At 34.7% G+C, this 19,121-nt stretch overlaps 1 protein-coding gene across 1 annotated transcript in view; it reads left to right on the top strand.

The window, feature by feature from the left end:
- Nucleotides 1-19,121, top strand: part of LOC120630810 — a 186,086-nt gene that overhangs the window by 162,839 nt on the left and 4,126 nt on the right. Inside the window, exons 4-8 of the mRNA XM_039900101.1 lie at nt 16,143-16,307; nt 16,721-17,079; nt 17,158-17,254; nt 17,750-17,974; nt 18,281-18,402. Of these exons, the coding sequence (XP_039756035.1) occupies nt 16,143-16,307; nt 16,721-17,079; nt 17,158-17,254; nt 17,750-17,974; nt 18,281-18,402 (968 nt within the window). The remainder of the gene's footprint in view (nt 1-16,142; nt 16,308-16,720; nt 17,080-17,157; nt 17,255-17,749; nt 17,975-18,280; nt 18,403-19,121) is intronic.

Raw genomic sequence — 19,121 nt, 5'->3', positions numbered from 1 at the left:
TGTAGAACTTTTACTTTAATGTATGTGCAATAAGAAACAAGTTTTTATACATGTTTATTAATGTAACTACATATATCTATATGTCTAAAAATGTTATGTTGTGTACGCTTCAAAAACTCAATAAGTTTTGCACCGATCGGGCTGAAATTTTAGCATGATATATAATACGCATCAAGGATTGTTTTTATCTATTTTTCTCAACCATTCAATCACAGTGTGCCACAGCGAAGCATGACAGGGTACAGCTAGTAAGTGTATATAATGTAGATAAATAATATTCATATAGGAATGAAACTAAATCCTAATATTAATCTTACAGCAATAAATTCTCGTTAAAGCGATGAACTCCATCCTAGATGGCATGGTGTTTTAATGGGTTTCGATATTGATTTTTAATAACAGGAAGCATTTTAATTAATCCTCCTGTTTAGATCATATTTATGGTTCATTATTTAATTTTAATGAAGAACTTCGATCCTATTTAATAATCTTTTGTTATTCGATTTTGATTCTCCAAAAATAAAGCTCAGCCGTTTTTGGGAGTAGAAAAAACCAGCTCAGTGTTAGATTAACTTGCACATGAAACATTGGTAGCAAAACAAAATCTCTAATACTACATTGTATTTTTATTATTAAAATCAAGCAACAGACCAAAAATGTGTTGCTCTATTCATTCTTATCCATCATGGAATTTGTTTACACTTGACCTCGAAATATCACTTTCCATTGCTCCCAAAAAATGGATGTGAGGATAAGCTTCCATAATAAAATATTTAATAAAATATTTGCGCTGCCAATGAGAGTTTCACAACACAAATCAGTCAAAAGTTCGTCGGTTATTAAATTTATCGGCTACAATATTCTGAAAATTGATTGCCAACAATACTTCAACATAGTGAGTTGATTACCTAATATCATAGCAGTCGCAGCTAGGTGTAGTAGAATCAGTAGGCATCTTGGCCCACTCGACAACTAAGTAAGTTAAAACCTATTTCACCAATTATAAATTTATAATTGGTTGAAAGCGCCAATCAACAAAAATTTCGCGTTCAAAATATTGAAAAAGCTCACCAATATTATGTTCAAAACAACAAGATTCTGCTCGGTATTCGCTTAATAGTTCCAAGCATTATATTTAAATAGGACTTCGAAAACAATATAGCCATTTAGCGAATCCAAGCGCGTGCGAGATTATATTTAAAATTAGCGAGCCTAGCTTTGAATAATGAGCTTAGAGGGAACAAGTAATATGTACGTACAACCTTGCGTCATGCGTGGCAAGTAATAAGAATACATTACAAAATTACCTTACCATTGTTCTGTGTTCACGGAACACCGTTTCTTGGTGCATTCTCGATCGACGAGTTCTATTAGGGCCGACGTCATTGTGCATCTCAGCGATTCCCACACAGCGCAAAAATATAATGAAATCACGTAGGAAGTAGCGTTACTGAAAACGAACTATGCTTAGTGGAATCGTTGCAATATTCTGACGATTTACTTCAATCACACTTACCACCCGTCACTATTCGGCTACAATTATATTAGTAGGTACTTAGTCTTATTTCCGTCGCAGTTTACGTCGCTTACACAAAGCGTTCCGTAGTTCAATCTTTAACTTTGACGAATATTTTGCGATTATAACCTTCCGCGCCAATTACAAACCGTCAAACCGTTAAGAACTAATTAGCTGCATATTAGGTTGGATTAACATTTTAGGTCAGAATAATTTAAATTGCTAAGACGTCGTGTAGAACACCTGATGTTAACTTAACTACAAATACGTCCAAAAGCTGCCTTGTTATAAGCGATTTGTGAGGTTAAGGCATTCAATTGACGGCTATTTGACAGTAATAAAAAATATTCATAAGGCATCTTAGTACCCATACGCTTATAGCTACGCTTACTTTGGAGCTAGATGGCGATTTGCGTATTGTCGTAGTATATATTTTAAAAAAAAACTAAAGTTATTTATTGATACCCACTGTTATCTACAGCATTTTTTATTACAGGTCTATTGATGAATCCTTTGTTCTGAAGTTTTTAATAGATAAAAAATACAAAAGTGATTTCTGTACCGCTTTATTGAAAACGTAATCATTTCAAATCAAATAGATCATAAGTCACTGATGAGTTATCGTAAATTTTTATGCAAAACTTAACGATCCTTAACATAAATCTACTATTCCTATTTATCTTTGAGAGTTTATCATTCATGCAAATCATAGCGATCTAGGACATTATTCAAAGACAGCGTATACATTCCAATCTAGGAACAAACATCTACATATACGGAATCTTAATGAATTTAAATACTAATAAGGAAAATCGAGATTCATACTGTGTTCCTATATAATATGCATTCTTATGTTAAAACATTGACTAACAACTGTCAATAGTCCATTGAGACACACGTGATTCACTTAAGCGGAAGTATATTCTATATACATTCTGGTACATATCATAAAATACATACAAACATACATACTGTAGTGAGTTCAGTAAATCATGCATCTCGTGTGTTAATCAAACAAGATACTAATTCAATGAGTTAAATTGGTTTCAATTTGGTAATTGGTTAAAATTCCGTGTAACTGCGGGCACTTTCAATTTATTTTTTATAATCAACTTTATCTGTGGGACTAATTACAAGCAATTAAATATTCACTGTGTTCAATGTTAAAGTTTGTTTACGAACATAACTAGATGACAAATCTGTGACAAATCTAGTATGTGATGCTTCTTTATTTCTCTAAATAAAGAAGCATTCCCCTTTACTCTAAATTCAAAAGTCTGTTAAGACTTACTAGTGTTCTAGTGATAAAAAAATATTACGTTTAAAACAGTTTTGCAACAGCGGAATGAACGAATATAATACCTACCATTTTGAATATTTTTTACTACAATAAAACGGAACGATGATGGATATCGCGACTAGCCACATAACGCTTGCACTCACTATAGGGTATTTTCGAATGCACCGAATAAGTAATTATATTCTTTAATATCTACTTACATTACACACAAAAATTTACTACACTACTTTTTGTAACTACTAAATTTTGTAAATTTGGGTCAATGATTTTATTTGGTCATTGTGTTTTATGCTGCACGCAGTGATATACACCTAGGTTTTAGAATTGATTCTCGGGCAAATGTGTTATTACTTACTAACTAATTTCCTAGAAGAAGATTCTATCACAAAAAATAAATATTATAGTCTTGCTATAATTAGCCCCAGTACCTGCCAACGCCCACGAGAAATAAAACAAAAAATAACCCCAGCTCATAATGACGTAATGACATCGGGTCGTCCACACAAAGCAAGCTAATTTGGTGGGTGTCACTCTTCACAATATTCCCGACACATGTGTCTAAGTAAATATATAACAGTATTTGAAACCTTATGTTGTTGCAATAAGAGCTACCAATTTTATATTTATGCCCGTGTATTTGTAAGCTATGATGTTTAGATCATGTTCCAGGAACCACGGACACTGCATTAGCCACCGTTCGTAACAGTTTCCAGATTAGACTTTACGTGTAGCAGAACTTATGTTCATAATGTATACTGATGATTCTTTAAAATTGTAACCTATAGAATATCCCTCAAAATGAAGGCTTATAAATGATAGAATTTAAATTACCTAATGATAAAAGAATAATAAATTTAAAAAAAAACTAACAAAAAATTGCAACTATTAATACTTTGGTAGATGAAAAATACAGGAATTAAAACTAAAAACTTTGAATGGGTATAATAGTTATTAAGAAATATTAACAAAAATAGGAACACGAAACCTCTTTATGTCTCAGTGTCACCTATAATCTCTGTCTTTAAATTTTTATAAACCATGCTCCCGCCAAAATGTTATTACAATTACCTCTTTAGGTTCCGGATTCACACGTTGGTGGGCTCTTTATGTATTTACACGTCAATTGTGTCTAGTTATATGCCTGTCAAAATAAATTATGCAGTTTAAAGGCTAATAGAATGTGAGGAAGATCCAGTTAATCCGCTAAATCTGGGTGCTTTAGGATTCTAATCATATCGTTCTTACAAATGTATTCATAGAAGTAAGGAGGTCTGTCGTAAAATTTGCGTCCAAAACTAGCACTAGCGTTTTCCTGGAAGCATGTTTATTTTAACAATGCGTTTAGGTAATCGCAAATTTCGTAAAAGCATTGCAACATTGCCAAGTTTGCCTTTGATACGTTCAGCTTGAATGAAAACAGGTTTGCTTGTTAAATGCGTTGTTATTATCTTGGCGAATTAAATTATTGTAGAATATTTTAAGCTCAAGGTGAAGACCTTGTCCTTTTCATTAAATTCGATACAATCATCCTCTGAGAGGCGGGTACATTTGATTTGATAATAATCAATAACAACATAGGTACAAAACATGGCTTTTCAAAAATATTTTTCTCAGATTATTTTAATATTGCCTTTTATACCCTTAGTGAAACGCACGTCAACATAAAATTACATTGTATGTATATCACGAATTGCCGCAAAGCTAGCCTTTAACAGAAAGTAAGTTTTTATGAAGAGAACATAATTAATATTAGAAAATGTCAACTCTGATAACTACAAAGTATTTAGAACTGTAACTTAGCATAGTGGTTTTCAAGTATGGAAGACAATTAAAAAAGGAATTTTTTTAATTACTTTCCCGTGGTAGAGTTTAGTTGAAATTATGTGTTTTAAATAATTGCGCGGCACACTGTAACGATCACGAAAAACAACATCACGTGCCTTACATTAAGAATGAATTTTCTTGGCGATTATCCCAATAGCCTAGTAGCATTATAAATATGACATTGCTCTTTTCGCAAGGATGAAGCATCACGTGAGTTTCTTGGCTCTTTAAATTAAACTAAATTACATCATTAAACATCCATCCCAAAAGATAAAATAGAATCAAATCATTTAATATAAATAATTCTCTTGGTCAAAGAGAGTTATAGACGTAAACGTCTTAACGAACGAATACGGTTCGTTCACACCTGTCTGCTTCAGCTGTCAGAAGTACGTATTCTAATAGGACAATATATTCGTCAAATTATTGAAAAGCTACCTTATTTAATAATTAGACGATTTTCCAAAAACGATTTGATGATTTTTCATAAATATATAGGTATACATTTTTACTACCATTACCAAAAGCAAAAGTTTAGTTTCATTCTTAAAGCAGTTTCCGTTATTTTTTGCACTTTGCTTAATCAGCGTAAAATAATAAATAAACATTATTAACGTAACAAAAACTTCAGTACACATTATTATAATGTTTTGAAATGCGATTGACCACTCGCTATTCCTCACGCAATTCGTCGACATCTCTATTTATCAACGCGTCTAATGTAAATTTATTTATGCGATAAAAACTTTACGTAACGAGCAAAGTAGCACAATAGATGTTACATGCAATATGCAGAATTAATATATCTATCAATAATTTTAGATACTTTCTCGTTCTAACACGAACACCGCCTGACCTACTTTTTAGATGACAATGTTAGAACATAAGTTTTAATTTAGTTTGTTTACGTTTTATTACTATTGCATTAATAAATAACGTTCTCTATGGCACTTAAATCTTGCTAATTTGGTGTTATTACATACAAGTCAGTAAATTGTATTCTTAGTTTGTAGTTTATACTTATTAGCATAGTTAGAGTCAAAAAATCATAGGTCTTCTTTCTTTTGATAAAAATATAAAACATAAATATTGTGTTATTTGTGACGATTTGCTGTCAATAATGTAAAGTATATAAGTCGATGAAAAACAAAGTTACGTAAGTAGAAAGCAGGAAGCTTGTGATTTACCGGCAGTTTATAGCCTTCTTGCCAGTGATTATCGAACTTAATCGTTTATTAATTTTCATTTAATTTCGTTTAAATTAACGACACAATTTCATGAATTAGTTAAAATTAGTGTGGAACTCAACCTACCGGAAGTTGTAGAGTTATTGGTATGCAATTTTATTTCTCTATGGTTTCCTCTGCTTAAACTGCGCTAAAATATATTTGTAGTTTAAAACTCATTTAGCGTTTCAACTATAAAACTAATCTGTTTACATTCGAAGACCAGATTCTGGATTTCATAATAATATATTCTGCAGCTGAATAATTATCATGTAGCTTAACATCGCCTTTTATAAACTCTCCAGCATTATTCTACGTTTTAAATTAATACTGACAGACAGTAAATTTACAGTCGGGGTATCGAACCAATATATCATTGGTTGACACAAATCCGCTCAAATTTTTTAACGGTATTGGGATTTCGGTTTTAAGAGCTCATTCGGGTTTGGGAATATAATTTATGACCATATTCGTAATACGATTATTGCGTAATTCTTTAAAACCATAAACGGTGACATTTTTAAAATGCATAGTCACGCTTTTAAAATCATTACGGTCCTAAAATTAAGTAAATAATTTAACATAAATTAATTAATGTTACGAAACGAAAATCAGATTAGATTTAAAAGCACACTCGCACGTCATACAATCGAATGATCGATCCAATCGGGTATACAGTCATAATGGGGTCCATGTACAGAAAATACGTGTAGGTACCAATATTACTGCAACATCAGACAGGCCATCGGCCACGGCGGGTGACCCGAAGGCGCGGTTCCAAACCTCAATTAACCGGCCCATACATCGATTACTACAAGGCGGTTACACATTACCTTCGTACACGTCACGAGCCCAAGTCAATGTACTTTCTCCCTTGAACTTATTTAAAATCGTCTCCAACGCATGATTGACACTCACTCCATTGTTACCCTAAACATTACATAACCCGATTTGATGTGCCGTCACTCAAACTAAGCATTTTCAAAAGATTTTGTTTTGTTAATGTGTAATGATGCGTATTCTATGCGCTTGCCATTTAATTGTTAAGCAATAGATGTGTCCGTTTAAACTATGTACCAATCGTTGCTAAAGATGAGATTGGATTAAAAGCTTATATTGAAAGATTTGATTTACTCGAGTGATAGCAATCGGTATATCCTGGGGAGATTGGCTAATTTTGTCTATATTATCTGATTAATATACAATTGTGATTCGTGATGAGTGCATACGTATTAGGTACATAACGATTGCTTAATTGTTTCAATTTACATTGAAGAACAATAGGATCAAAAACGCATTCCAACTCATTATGCTTATGCTCTATATATTACATCTATATAAGCTCTTGGCATTCCTTGGTCAATGTGAGTAACTATTTATAAGAATAAGAGAAGTTTACTTTCTCTGGTCTTAGTTTCAACACTTTTTAGAGGTCTATTGGAAACAACACACAATTCAAGTACAAATAAGATCTCGTTCATTCATAACACGTACCTACGTAATTCTAACCGCCGGGGTCAAAAGTGGGCTAAATTAACATGTGCTTGCTGATAGCTCACTACTAACGCTGCGTCACGCCATGAGTTCCCTTTGTGTGTGTAGTAAAATTAACACTAAACAATGCCTCTTGGTGTTTATTTGAGCATAGCCAATGTTGAAAATATGTATCGCGTGATTATCATTAGTGGAGAAATTAGTATCCTGCTACTGTTATTCCTAGTACTAAGTTAACAAATAACAGATTCTCTCTTATTTATAAATTTAACATAATATATTTGCAACCACTTATATACTCAATATTGCATTTGTTTCTTCTCCATAGAGTAGTTTATCATATTCACAATTTCATTAAAAAGGTCAAGAGATGTATTACATCAAAGGCATATTGTCTGAAACTCATCACAATTTTGTAAATAAACATATAGCTGGTAAATTATATTTTGTCAAAAATACTTACTTGCATTACTGCCTGTACATTTAAGTACTTTTTCCTGTCCTTATTTAAGATGGTCGTTGCCTTAGGTGACAGGAGGGTGCAGTAAGAAGGTCACTGACCTCGATCTCAGCTTGATTCGGCCCGAATGCATTATTTGGATTCACCGTCCTACATCATTCTCAATCGAAAATTCCACGCTTGATGTCTTCTTTGGTTACAGCGTTGCTTTCTTTATGATTTATGATCGCCTCGCATCGTAATTACTCCAACCTTTTTCATTTAAGTTCTTGTTATTTATTTACATCTGCCACTACCAGTTGTAGTTTATTTATTTTCTTATTTATATCAACAACGAATATCAAGGGACTCCATGAATCTTGGTCTTAAATCCTCTTTCGTTACTTTATGAAGTCTTGTTTACACTATGTTTGCGGAATTTGTTGAATTTCTTAAACTACTCGTATATCTAACGTATTATATACATAACGATAGTCTGAAGCACTTGTCAAAAGATGTTTATTGCACTTTTTATACATACTATATACATATAGATCATTTCAAAACACGAAAATTTATTGCAAAAAAAAAGCAAGTTTCCTAATACAGATTTTAGAATGAGTTATCCGCAGTAGAACCAGGAAATGATCATTCATGCGGCAATTTTTTTTCAAATATGATAAAAAAATACAAGAGTTAACTCTTGTATAGTTTTATCGAAGTGTAGTATGAAAGTGAAACAAATGTATTAAATTTTTAGGTCAACGATTCCTCTGAAAGTTTTACTTATATTTAATGTCAGAAACAATAATTTTCTGTCATTCTAAAGTTTTTAATTTTTCCATTTTCCCAAGTATTTAAACGTAAAATGAATTTGAAAAAGTCATGTCTAACACAAACACAATACTTTCTTTTTTTTTTAAAACTGTCATAATGGAATAGTCATCTTTATCTCGTCTATTAGTAGACCTCTTGTCTACCTTAAATAAGCTTTCGAAGCCTAGTCAAATAAGTTTTGGGTTAAACTGTGCCACAAAATACGTATAAGAAATATTATCAATGAGAGATCGAACAAGGCTTGTTTTCACCAAAGGTGAATTGGCAAGTTTACAGTTCAGTGGGTATCAACAACAATAGCGTAAATATGTGTCGCGGTGACCCGTCGTGAACCAACCCAACCTTTCACAGTGCACAGCGATAACATAAAATTCTCAGCACCGAAAATGTTTTGTGCACTTTGACCTTTTCCGACACCATTCATACGCATCGAGGTACTACTGAAACGTTTGAAGTTTATTACCCACATCCGCATTTTTTTCTAACAAAATATTTTGTCAAAGCAACCTATCCGTTGAATCACGTTTCGACTGCAATCAAAAGCTACATAGTTTTAAGTGTTTCATACTTTGTTTCTCAATCTCATACCAGAGTTATCTAAGCCTTGTTGAATTCCATCGTAGGCTGCTCTTGGTCGTACTGTTGGCGGCAGTCTTACATTCCAGATGAATCACGCCCTAATTACCACTTTCTGCGAACCTGTAATACTTACAAAGTTACAACTCTGAATTACTTACCGTTAATAACCATCAAACAGTAAATTTACTTAAAGGAATTCGCACTCAGCAATAATTTAGTTTAAATTAAGGTGACTGGCAGACTTTATGGACATTTTGAGACCTCATTCTGTTCGCTGCTGGATTGTCCGTGATTTAAATTAACTAAACGGATATTACCTGACTGCTCTTTGAAATTTTAAGCAGATATCGTTTTCCATTTCTTTCTCTTCTAAACATTGTATTGAATGATTACCTTTGATAAAAAAATACTATGATCATTCTGCAATAATATTATTCAGTTTTCCTGACCATTATTAAAATTGTACACATTATGATAATGTCTATGGATTAACTCATTCTAATACTAGTAAAATAAATATACTATAACAATACACACATCGCCATCTAGCCCCAAAGTAAGCGTGACGTGTGTTATGGGTACTAGGATGACTGATGCATTTTTTTAAGAATAACATACATAAATACGTATACAATACAGATAAATACATTGAAAAATATTAATGTTCATCACAGAAACTTTTTTTCAGTTGTTATAAACGAACCATAGCCTTAGACTCAGAAAGCAGGGTCGCTGGCCACTGCGCCAATCGGCTGCAAAGTTTTAAAACTCATTACCTTATCTTTTCTAGACAATGTCAAATAGAGAAGTCTGAGGAATCTCTGACAAATGGCAACCCTATTCAGACATAATTGACACAATATTTCCTCAAATCGCTGAGATAAAACCAGAACATTTTAAAGTACCTCATAAAATAAACTACAGTTTGGAAGCGCGTCCTCGTTTCTCAAGTTTTTAACCTCAAAAAATCCCCGTGTGAAGCAAATGTGATGAATTGGGTAGTTAAAATCTCATTATTGATTCATAATATTATTAGAGATGACAAAGCAGCGTTACATAAAAGTATAAACAGTGATTTCGCTTGAATACACAGAAGTTACGTGATGCTACAGCACGTGTCGACTTTCCACTCCTTTCGGCAATACTTAATTTATGTCAACAAAGCCAAAAAGAACTATTAGACTGGGAGACAGAGCAGAAACTTTGTGGCTCGTAACTATGTAAATAATACATATTTTGCTATCTGTCCCGCTGACATCTAATAACAGCACTTTGGATTACGCCGCTTAGTTACTAAAACGCTGGTCATTTACTGAATCAACGAATCATTTCAAAAAATATTGTCCAAAAGGAGCATTTAGTAAATATTACCATAATGACAGTTTCCTAGCGGTTTTTGCAAACCTAAGAAAGCTGATTTTAAACTTTGACAGCTATTTGATAGCAGTTGTTTTAATCTGGCTTTTATAATCTTGGGTTGCAGTAATGGGAATAAGTAACATGATAATATATGTGTTCTTATCATATAAGTGCATACCCCTTATCAAACTAGTGACCTGGGATAATATTTTGTGATTAACGAATAATTTTATGGATAATTTTTTTTTTACAGAACACAGTCAGTGCTCTATAAATAAAAATGTATTTTTATGTATTCGTTACTCAAATTTCAAACAGCTTTTATGAAAAAATGATTTTATATTTGAAAAAAGGGAGTGCTTTTATGCGTGTATGAACTCAACGATTCTTGTACTATATGGTTTCGAATCCCGAAGGGCGCGTTCAAATGCATGTTACGTGTAAGAAAGTGAAAGGTACTGAGCTAGTCTTAGTAAATTATTATATTACCTGCTCAACCGGCAAACCTTCACAGTTTCCGATCAACATTATCTTGTCGGTCATAACTTGTTGGTTCCAAGAAACCAAATCAGTTGTAGAAACATATCCAGTAGAATTCTTCGAATTCTTTCTATGAATGGTCTTGCCCTGAGAAGAAGGTATTTACACCATTCATATTATTATGTGCGATAAAACATAATGAACCTACGCATGTGTGGGTTTTCCATACACAGTAATGTATATTAAAATAAATAAGAACTAGGCTGACATCCGATGTCACATGTTGTTTAAAATTAATTATTAATAAATAAAAACATAATAAGGGAAAATGATCCAACCAATCATCGAGGAACTAATAAGTAGTCGACATAGGTACGACTAGTGATTTCAGCACTTAAGACTCAGAGATGGCAGCACTTATGCATGGATGAAAACTTGCTGTTGTTTTGTAGACTTCATTTGCATTTGAGAATATTATGGAGAACTCTAAGGCAAGCTGGTTTCCGCATGATGTTTTTCCAAGTAAGCAAATGATATTTAATTGCTTTATTTTAAAACGCTTAGAACCTACTTCAATAGTTAGGTGTGCGTGCTAAGGATCGAATTCGGTCCCCGCTAAAGGGAAGCGGAAATGTTAACCGCTAGACTAACACCACTCCTCTACTTGAGTAGTAGCTCATACATTCAATATACATACATAACTAAGACCTCTTTGTAACGGACAAAGTAGGCTTAGGTGTGTCCAGTAAAACAAGAAAAGAGATAAAGCTAATTTGTAAAAATGGTCATAAAGCACTGCGGCGCACGCGCACAGTTTTTATCTGTTTTTAGGACAGTTGGCTCGTTATCTAAAAACTCAACGTTACCGTCTCCACTTACTATGAAGTAAACATTTGACTTAGAAAGTGCAGTTTCATGTTACGTCCACAGATAACGTTTACGGGCTTATTTGTGCCCCAAAATTGTGGTCCGAACGTAAGTACTTTGAAATATTTAGGTTTCGATTATGAGACAAAAAAATCAATGCTTCAAAGCGTACAAAAAACAAAACTAAATGGAACATTCCTTATCCAGAAATGTCCTTTTGTTTGCCAACTTAAATCCTATCTTAAAAATGAACCTTTTAAACAATATGTACTTATCGCACCACCTTTTCTGAACTTTTGAGAACATAAAACATAGTGGAAGTTATTATCTTGCTACATTTTTCAAAGATAAAGCGGGCAAAAGCTTTTATTATAAAAATCGTTGCTGTTACATCCTAGCTATTAGAATGACAATCAGATAAAACAATCTCAAACTGCCATTCAGTCATCAAAAAGGCAGTAACGTACGTACGTATCAATCTTAAATAAAGTAAATCGAATCGAAAAATTTTCACACACGTGAACTGTCTGCATAAGTTTTACGCAGACGATTTTCGACGATTCACTGGCCGAATATTATGTTTTAATCTATACCTACTAAACTATTAAACTAATATAATCATTTGAATAACAAGCAAAGACATGTTTAAAAATATGAGTCTTTTAGTCCGGGCTAATATCCTGAATGGCTGAACAACTGGTTTTGACAGAACGGTGAGATGAAATGAGTTTTCGAATATTCTATGAAGCTGCAATTAGTGTATTCAAAGAAACGACATACTCGTGGGAAGAATGTTCATTTTAGAATGTAGCAAAGAGTTTTACTAAAATTCACCTTTAAAGGGGGTTGAAAAAAAAGGAGGAAATTTAAAGTCAGAGACATTAAAATCGATAGTTAGATTGATAATTTCAACGTATCAGAAATTGTCCGCACGATAAAACTGAAGTTATATATACTATAAATATATATGCATACCATAAGTAAACACCGCCGGCCCACATCGATAAATAACGATCGTGGTAAATAGTTATCAAAAAAACTAACACACTTATCATGTGCGTTGATGTAATCGCCACAAATTAGATCATGTAACGGGCTTGTCCGTTCGCATAAGACGAGAAACGTCGTGCTTGTACAGTAGGCGGCAAGTTATAATAGTTCTAGCCAACGAAACTATAACTTCCGACTTTATATCAATTAGTATAAGGCTGTAATCATAAGTAAAGGTAGAAAATTTAAGCTAATATAAACTTGGATGTCATGCACTTAATCCTTAGAGACCTATCACGCTAAAGAATTTTAACGCAGTGCATAAAATATCCTTTGTAATTAGTATGTGATGACCTTACGTATAATCATATCTAGCTATGGAAAAGGCTAAAAAAAATTCCAACACAGCCAGTTTTCCCTGGATAGTGTTTTAAAAAATATACTTAAGAGAGTGGGATCAGAAAACATTTCATCATGTTCTTTAAACAATATTCTACTTAAACTATTTAATTATGTACCGCATGAAACCGAACGGGTTTTATCTCCAAAAACTTACCGTAGAAGATTTGCTTCTTCTTGTCTGACACTCTAGGCTACAACCTGAGTGGTTGGTATCTTTAAACAAGAGTCAATAGGTATCTTCTAGGAAAGCGCGATATAATTTCAATGGAAAAAAACATTTTGCATAGTTACCACGACAACTATTTTATCTTGCTGGTTGTTGCTATAAAAAAGTCCCAATTATGTATGTAATTGTATTTGAAGAAGCGTCCTGGTGATATGTAATAAGTATTATTTATAGTAGGTATGTATAGCAAAGCTCTCTAGATTCTAATGTAAACCTAATCTTCAACTTGTACTTCAAAATTATTATAATCAAAAGCGCTATAATTTGTTACGATGATGATAAGCAGAATGCTCGTTCTTAGAACGTTGTAATGACGTCGGTAAACCCGTTGATGTCTTTTATTACTCATAGGTCGACATCGGCGAATTCGCGATTCAATGCGCAACATTTTAGTGGACTTATCCGTCCGTAAATCTTTATTTTTATTTGCTTTTATAAACTTAACAAGTATATAAACAGTTTTGTAAAGTTGGTCAGCGCCCAATTCTATTCATATCTTAAGTCATGCTTTTTCCGTTCGTTACTTTTCATCGAAGTTAAAAAAGATTACAGAATGTCTTCTTATTCTGATCATACTGAGGTTTGATCGAAATGTTAACGGGGTTACTGAATTAAAGTTTTATGAGGATCCTATGAAGGACTTTTCATATATCGAGGACAGATTTCCTCAAAGGGTGATAGCAAATCTTTTACAATCAGTATCGCCATCATCATCAACCCATTGCCAGCCCACTGCAGGGCACGGGTGTCCTACCACAATGAGAAGGGCTTAGGCTGTAGTCACTTACCCTGGCCCGTTGCGGATTGCTAAACATTTTTCTTCCAGCCATAATTTCAAACAGTAAATAAAATGAATTTGGGTCTAATTAGTCTTCTTTTAATCCTATTATCCACTCACACTAAATATATGTAATACAATAACCAGGTGAAGTGCAAGTCAATAATTCAGTGCATTTATACCTTCCTTCATAGTGCGCAATATAGAATGAAAACAAAACGAACACTATTATCTTTAGGAGTAATAATGCAAAGATAATTATTTAACTCTACACCAGATGAGAGTAAACCTTTTTTTCACCTCATTGTATTTAAATAAATAGACGCCCTTCCAACATTGTATCAGTAGATAATTTAAAATTATAGTTGCATACAATGAATAGTAAAGTCTCACGGTCCCGCGCTATAATACAGTGGCATTGTAGAAGACACGCTCGAGAGGGCTTCGGCGTCGTGCGTTCGGGAAGTCTCCCTCAGGACTCTGTATGCCATTAGAATATAGATTAGTATCGCCACCTTACAATTCCACTCACTAATGAAGCATAAACCCAAACGGAAATTAAGTTTCTTATATTATACCGTATCAATTTATATTTGTTTATCTATAGTGCCGATATTATTTATTTTTTATGAGATAGAGATATAGAGCCTAGACCTTTCATGGTCTTCCTATTCAGGTTTTGTTGGCTTAGAAAACGATTATTATTTCTCGGTTTGATGTGATTTGTACGCGCCAATCGTACAAGTACTCGTTTTCGAATATTGAAACAAGCAGCAAGTCAAATGCACCTTATGTTGCTAGTTTTTAAGTCCTTTTTTCTTTTCATATAGCAATTTAATATTTCGCTAGGAATTCTACTTTTAGAAGTTTGAAAGAGTTTACGAAGGTAAGAATGTGTAAATGTGTTATGCGCTAGATATATTTAACAGACCATTGGCTTAAAGTGCTTTCCTAGGCACGTAGCAAAGGTAAAGGCCAAATTGTGTTCCAAGTCGGTCACTTATCGAGATACCCACTAGGGTCAACGTAGCGTAAGTAGTGGCTTATAATTCGAAGTAATGGCCGTATGCCTGAGGCGGCCGCATACTTGAAATATCACCATACATCACTATGCCGCAACTCGCTTTAATACATACTAGAACTCACATATTTTCCAGTGCAAGCCAACCAAGACCTTTTAAGTGGGGACCTCGGGTACGTTTCCTAGGGATAATGGTAATTTATTAATATTAAAATGGGTTTATCTGTAAAAAGTTCTCCGTACCAGCTTGGATTTAGGAATTTGCTGCTCCAATGCGGGCTTTCCAGTGCACGGAGAAGGACGTGGTGTCCTTCCCCGTGCCCCGGAAAGCACGCATGAGAGTAAAGGCTCTCTGGAAGAGAGAGTGTGCCCCGCAGCGGTACGTTGATATGGCGATGATGATGATGATGCTCATTGTATCCTATGAACTCTCGCAAATTAACACGTGCTTTAAATTTTATAATTATAAAAGCGTTACAATTGTCATTCTGGAGCCTACAATGAATATTATGTTTAATACGCTGCGAAAAGCAGGCGAATCGGTACGGTGCATTTTGTAATTTCTTCAATATTTATACTCAACATCAAACATCTTCCGTAGTATAATCTCTAGGCTCAGACACCGGAACATCCTCAGGAGATGTTGACTTTACAATAAATTGCTTAGCTTAGTGTTTTGTACATCATGGAATTCCGCAAATTTACGCCTACTTCTGTCCAATTGTCTCGAGCCTATCTCGAACAACATATAAGGAATAAACTTTATAAAACGACAACTAACAATGTTATTATATGTTGTTCCAGATCGAACGCCTAGCGCAGTACGAGCGTCTGGTCGGCGGCGGGTGCGCCCGGAGACGTGCCGCACGCCTGTCCGACTTGGAGCGTGTGCAAGACCTCTTTCCACATGACTACCTCGCGCTGCATGATGCCGACGCGCCCGCAGCTCTTGCCTCGCACCATGCACAGGTAGCAGTTCACTTTAAGAAATATAAGTTGTTTGTGAAATTCATCGAAATCCTAAACACTAGGACAGCCCCGTATATTAAAGTCTTGCAATACATTTTACAAGAGGTTCTCTATGACACACTGCATACAACTTCTGATTTTGCCCATGTATACTTTATTCCGCTATCCAGCAAAATATACCCCGATCCACCGTATAATGCCCGTATGCTGCCGCTCTCAAGAATTGGGCTACCAAATGTAATTTTTTTTTTAAATCGGACTGATATCTGTTTTTTAAATTACAATTAGTGTTCTCTGAAGGAGCCCATAGAAACCACTGGGTTTATCAAATCCGATGATGATTTTCTAGTTACTAATAGTCCATTGACGTCCCGAAATTACAATAACAATCAACATTTTTTATTTTATTTCAGAAATCGAAGAGCCTCAGAAAACGGCCGAGTTTGGATATCGGCGGTACAGTTAGCGGTAATAGCAACTCGCTATCGCCACGCACCTTCATTATGGAAGCTCCGGTCCAACTTAGCCCTTTGGGATCGACGTCCCCACCGCTAGACCGCCATCTGTTCCTCTTCAGTGACTTGCTCTTAGTTGGCAAGTCTAGAGGCACCAATTGCTTTAAATTGAAAGAGAGTGTAAGGCTAGCAGAACTGTGGCTTTCCTTGCCCGAAGGTGACGATACAGGATTTCTTGTTGGTTGGCCTGCAGTCACTGGCGTTACGAACTACCTTGCTACCTACCCCACGCAAGCTGCCAGGGATACTTGGTTTCGGTAAGCATTCTATAATGAGATCCACTCCTAATACCTTTATTAATTTAAGCCAATGTAAACGATCGTCTTTTGTTTTAGAAAAATCCAAAATGCATTAAACGCGCAGCTGGCAACGGAACCAAAGTCGACGAATATTCAGATTTTCTATAAGGATCTGGCGAGCTCAATTGAATTCGTAAGTAATGTAAAAGTTTTGCTCATTCCAACTCAAGTAGTAATGCAATCGTATCCGTTGATATGTTGGGAATCTAAAACTGTCTTTCGTCTTACTTTCACGGATATTCACGTATCCTGAGATACGCCATTGGTACGCAAATCACGTAAAATTGCCTACTAAAGTGAACGTATTTGCGAAAGTGTAGCAAGTTTTTTTTAATGGAGTCTTTCAATCAAGTAAATGTAAATCAATGCACATTTGTATGCATTTGAGACCATATCATGTCGTGTTTTGCAAACATCTAAAATGTTAAGACTACTGAATAAAAGTTTCGTTTCGACATTATATCAAACATAAACTATGTCAAAAGTTGTTATATTGTTATATTATTATTTTAGTATTGTAAAGGTCAAAAGGGTGGCGTTTAAGGATCACAATTTTGACACAAATTCAGTGTTGTCTGAAACTGTATCTAATGTGTTTAGTATTTTAACTATTTTAAATTTTTTTCAGTGTAAGACTGTATCGATAAGTCCCGAAATGAGCGCCCGTTGCGTAGTTCGTCAAGCATTGCACGTCCTTCAGAACGGTGGGGACGGGGAAGCAGAACATGAAGGCGAGCACGAGGGGGAAGAAGGGCGGTGGGGTGCCGCCAGTGACTTTACGCTCTGCGTACGCGCAGGACGAGAGGCGCCCCCCACTCCGCTCCAGGGTATCGAAAGACCCCATGCTGTTCAGGTGATTGATCGTGTGTTTTACTTATATTTGGGTTATTGATGCAGTGACAGATATATATGAGAGGTTATTCCGGAGATTGACATGCGTGGAATATTCTTGGAAAAATATTTTAAACTTTATGGTACATGTAGTCATGTTTTTTATAAAACATTTAATTGTTAGACGTTGAATGAACTTTGTACGTAGACGTTTCGGCATTTAAACTAATCAATCATATTATTATTATCCTTTTAGGTATACCTAATACTAATTATTATAAAATAAATTGTTGGTTTATGTTAATATTTGATAATGTTTTATTTTCAGATGTCACGCATAAGACAAACTCTGTCAAGCGAGGATGGTTTCGATCTAGAACACGTGAATGCAAAAAATAACCCATGTGGATTGGTCTTCGAACTAAGAAAGAAGAATCAAGGTTTGAAGAGGTAAGCAATAATTATTGTATTAATATGGGTTGATCAAATATAAAATAAATCGAGAGTTTTCAACATTTATGAAATCGAGAGATATATTTGTTGTTTAATGCGGCCTTAATATTTCACTACTGGATCAGAATTCTCACTCGGTTGCTAGTTTTAATGATTATTAGATAACATTATGTGTTAGTGATACTAAACGGGACCAATGCCTAACGTGCCACAACAAAACAACGTCAGTTTCGAGAAATTGTATTGCATTGAAAATTAACCGGAAACCGAAACCAGGTCCCCGTAATCCCGCTATCCCGAAACCGTATTTAATCATGAAAACCAGTAGATTACATTTCATACGATACATATATACAGGTCCGACATAGATCTTTTGTAGAGATTTTCACACGCCAAGGTCAGGCGTTTGTGGATACAAACTGCCACGTCCACGTTTATGTCGTATGTTCTCTACCCAGCCACTTTACCACCTTAGGACTCCGTGATCCGGTTCTCGGAGTTACTTGCCCTGGCTACCACTTGTTTTTTTATTGCACAACATGTTAACCCTTGACTCTAATCTCACCTGGTGGTAAGTCTAAATGATGATCCAGTCTAAGAAAGTACTTGTTAGGGGGTATGGCAGCTTTATTTAACCCTAACCTAACCGGTTTCTACGCAACGTTGTACCGGAATGCGAAATCACTTAGCGGCACATCTTTGTCGGTAGGGAGGTA

Source organism: Pararge aegeria, chromosome 17 (assembly GCF_905163445.1).
Source record: "Pararge aegeria chromosome 17, ilParAegt1.1, whole genome shotgun sequence".
Taxonomy (NCBI): Eukaryota; Metazoa; Arthropoda; class Insecta; order Lepidoptera; family Nymphalidae; genus Pararge; species Pararge aegeria.
Note: the sequence above shows the minus strand (reverse complement) of the source record. Positions and strands in the feature narration are given on the sequence as shown.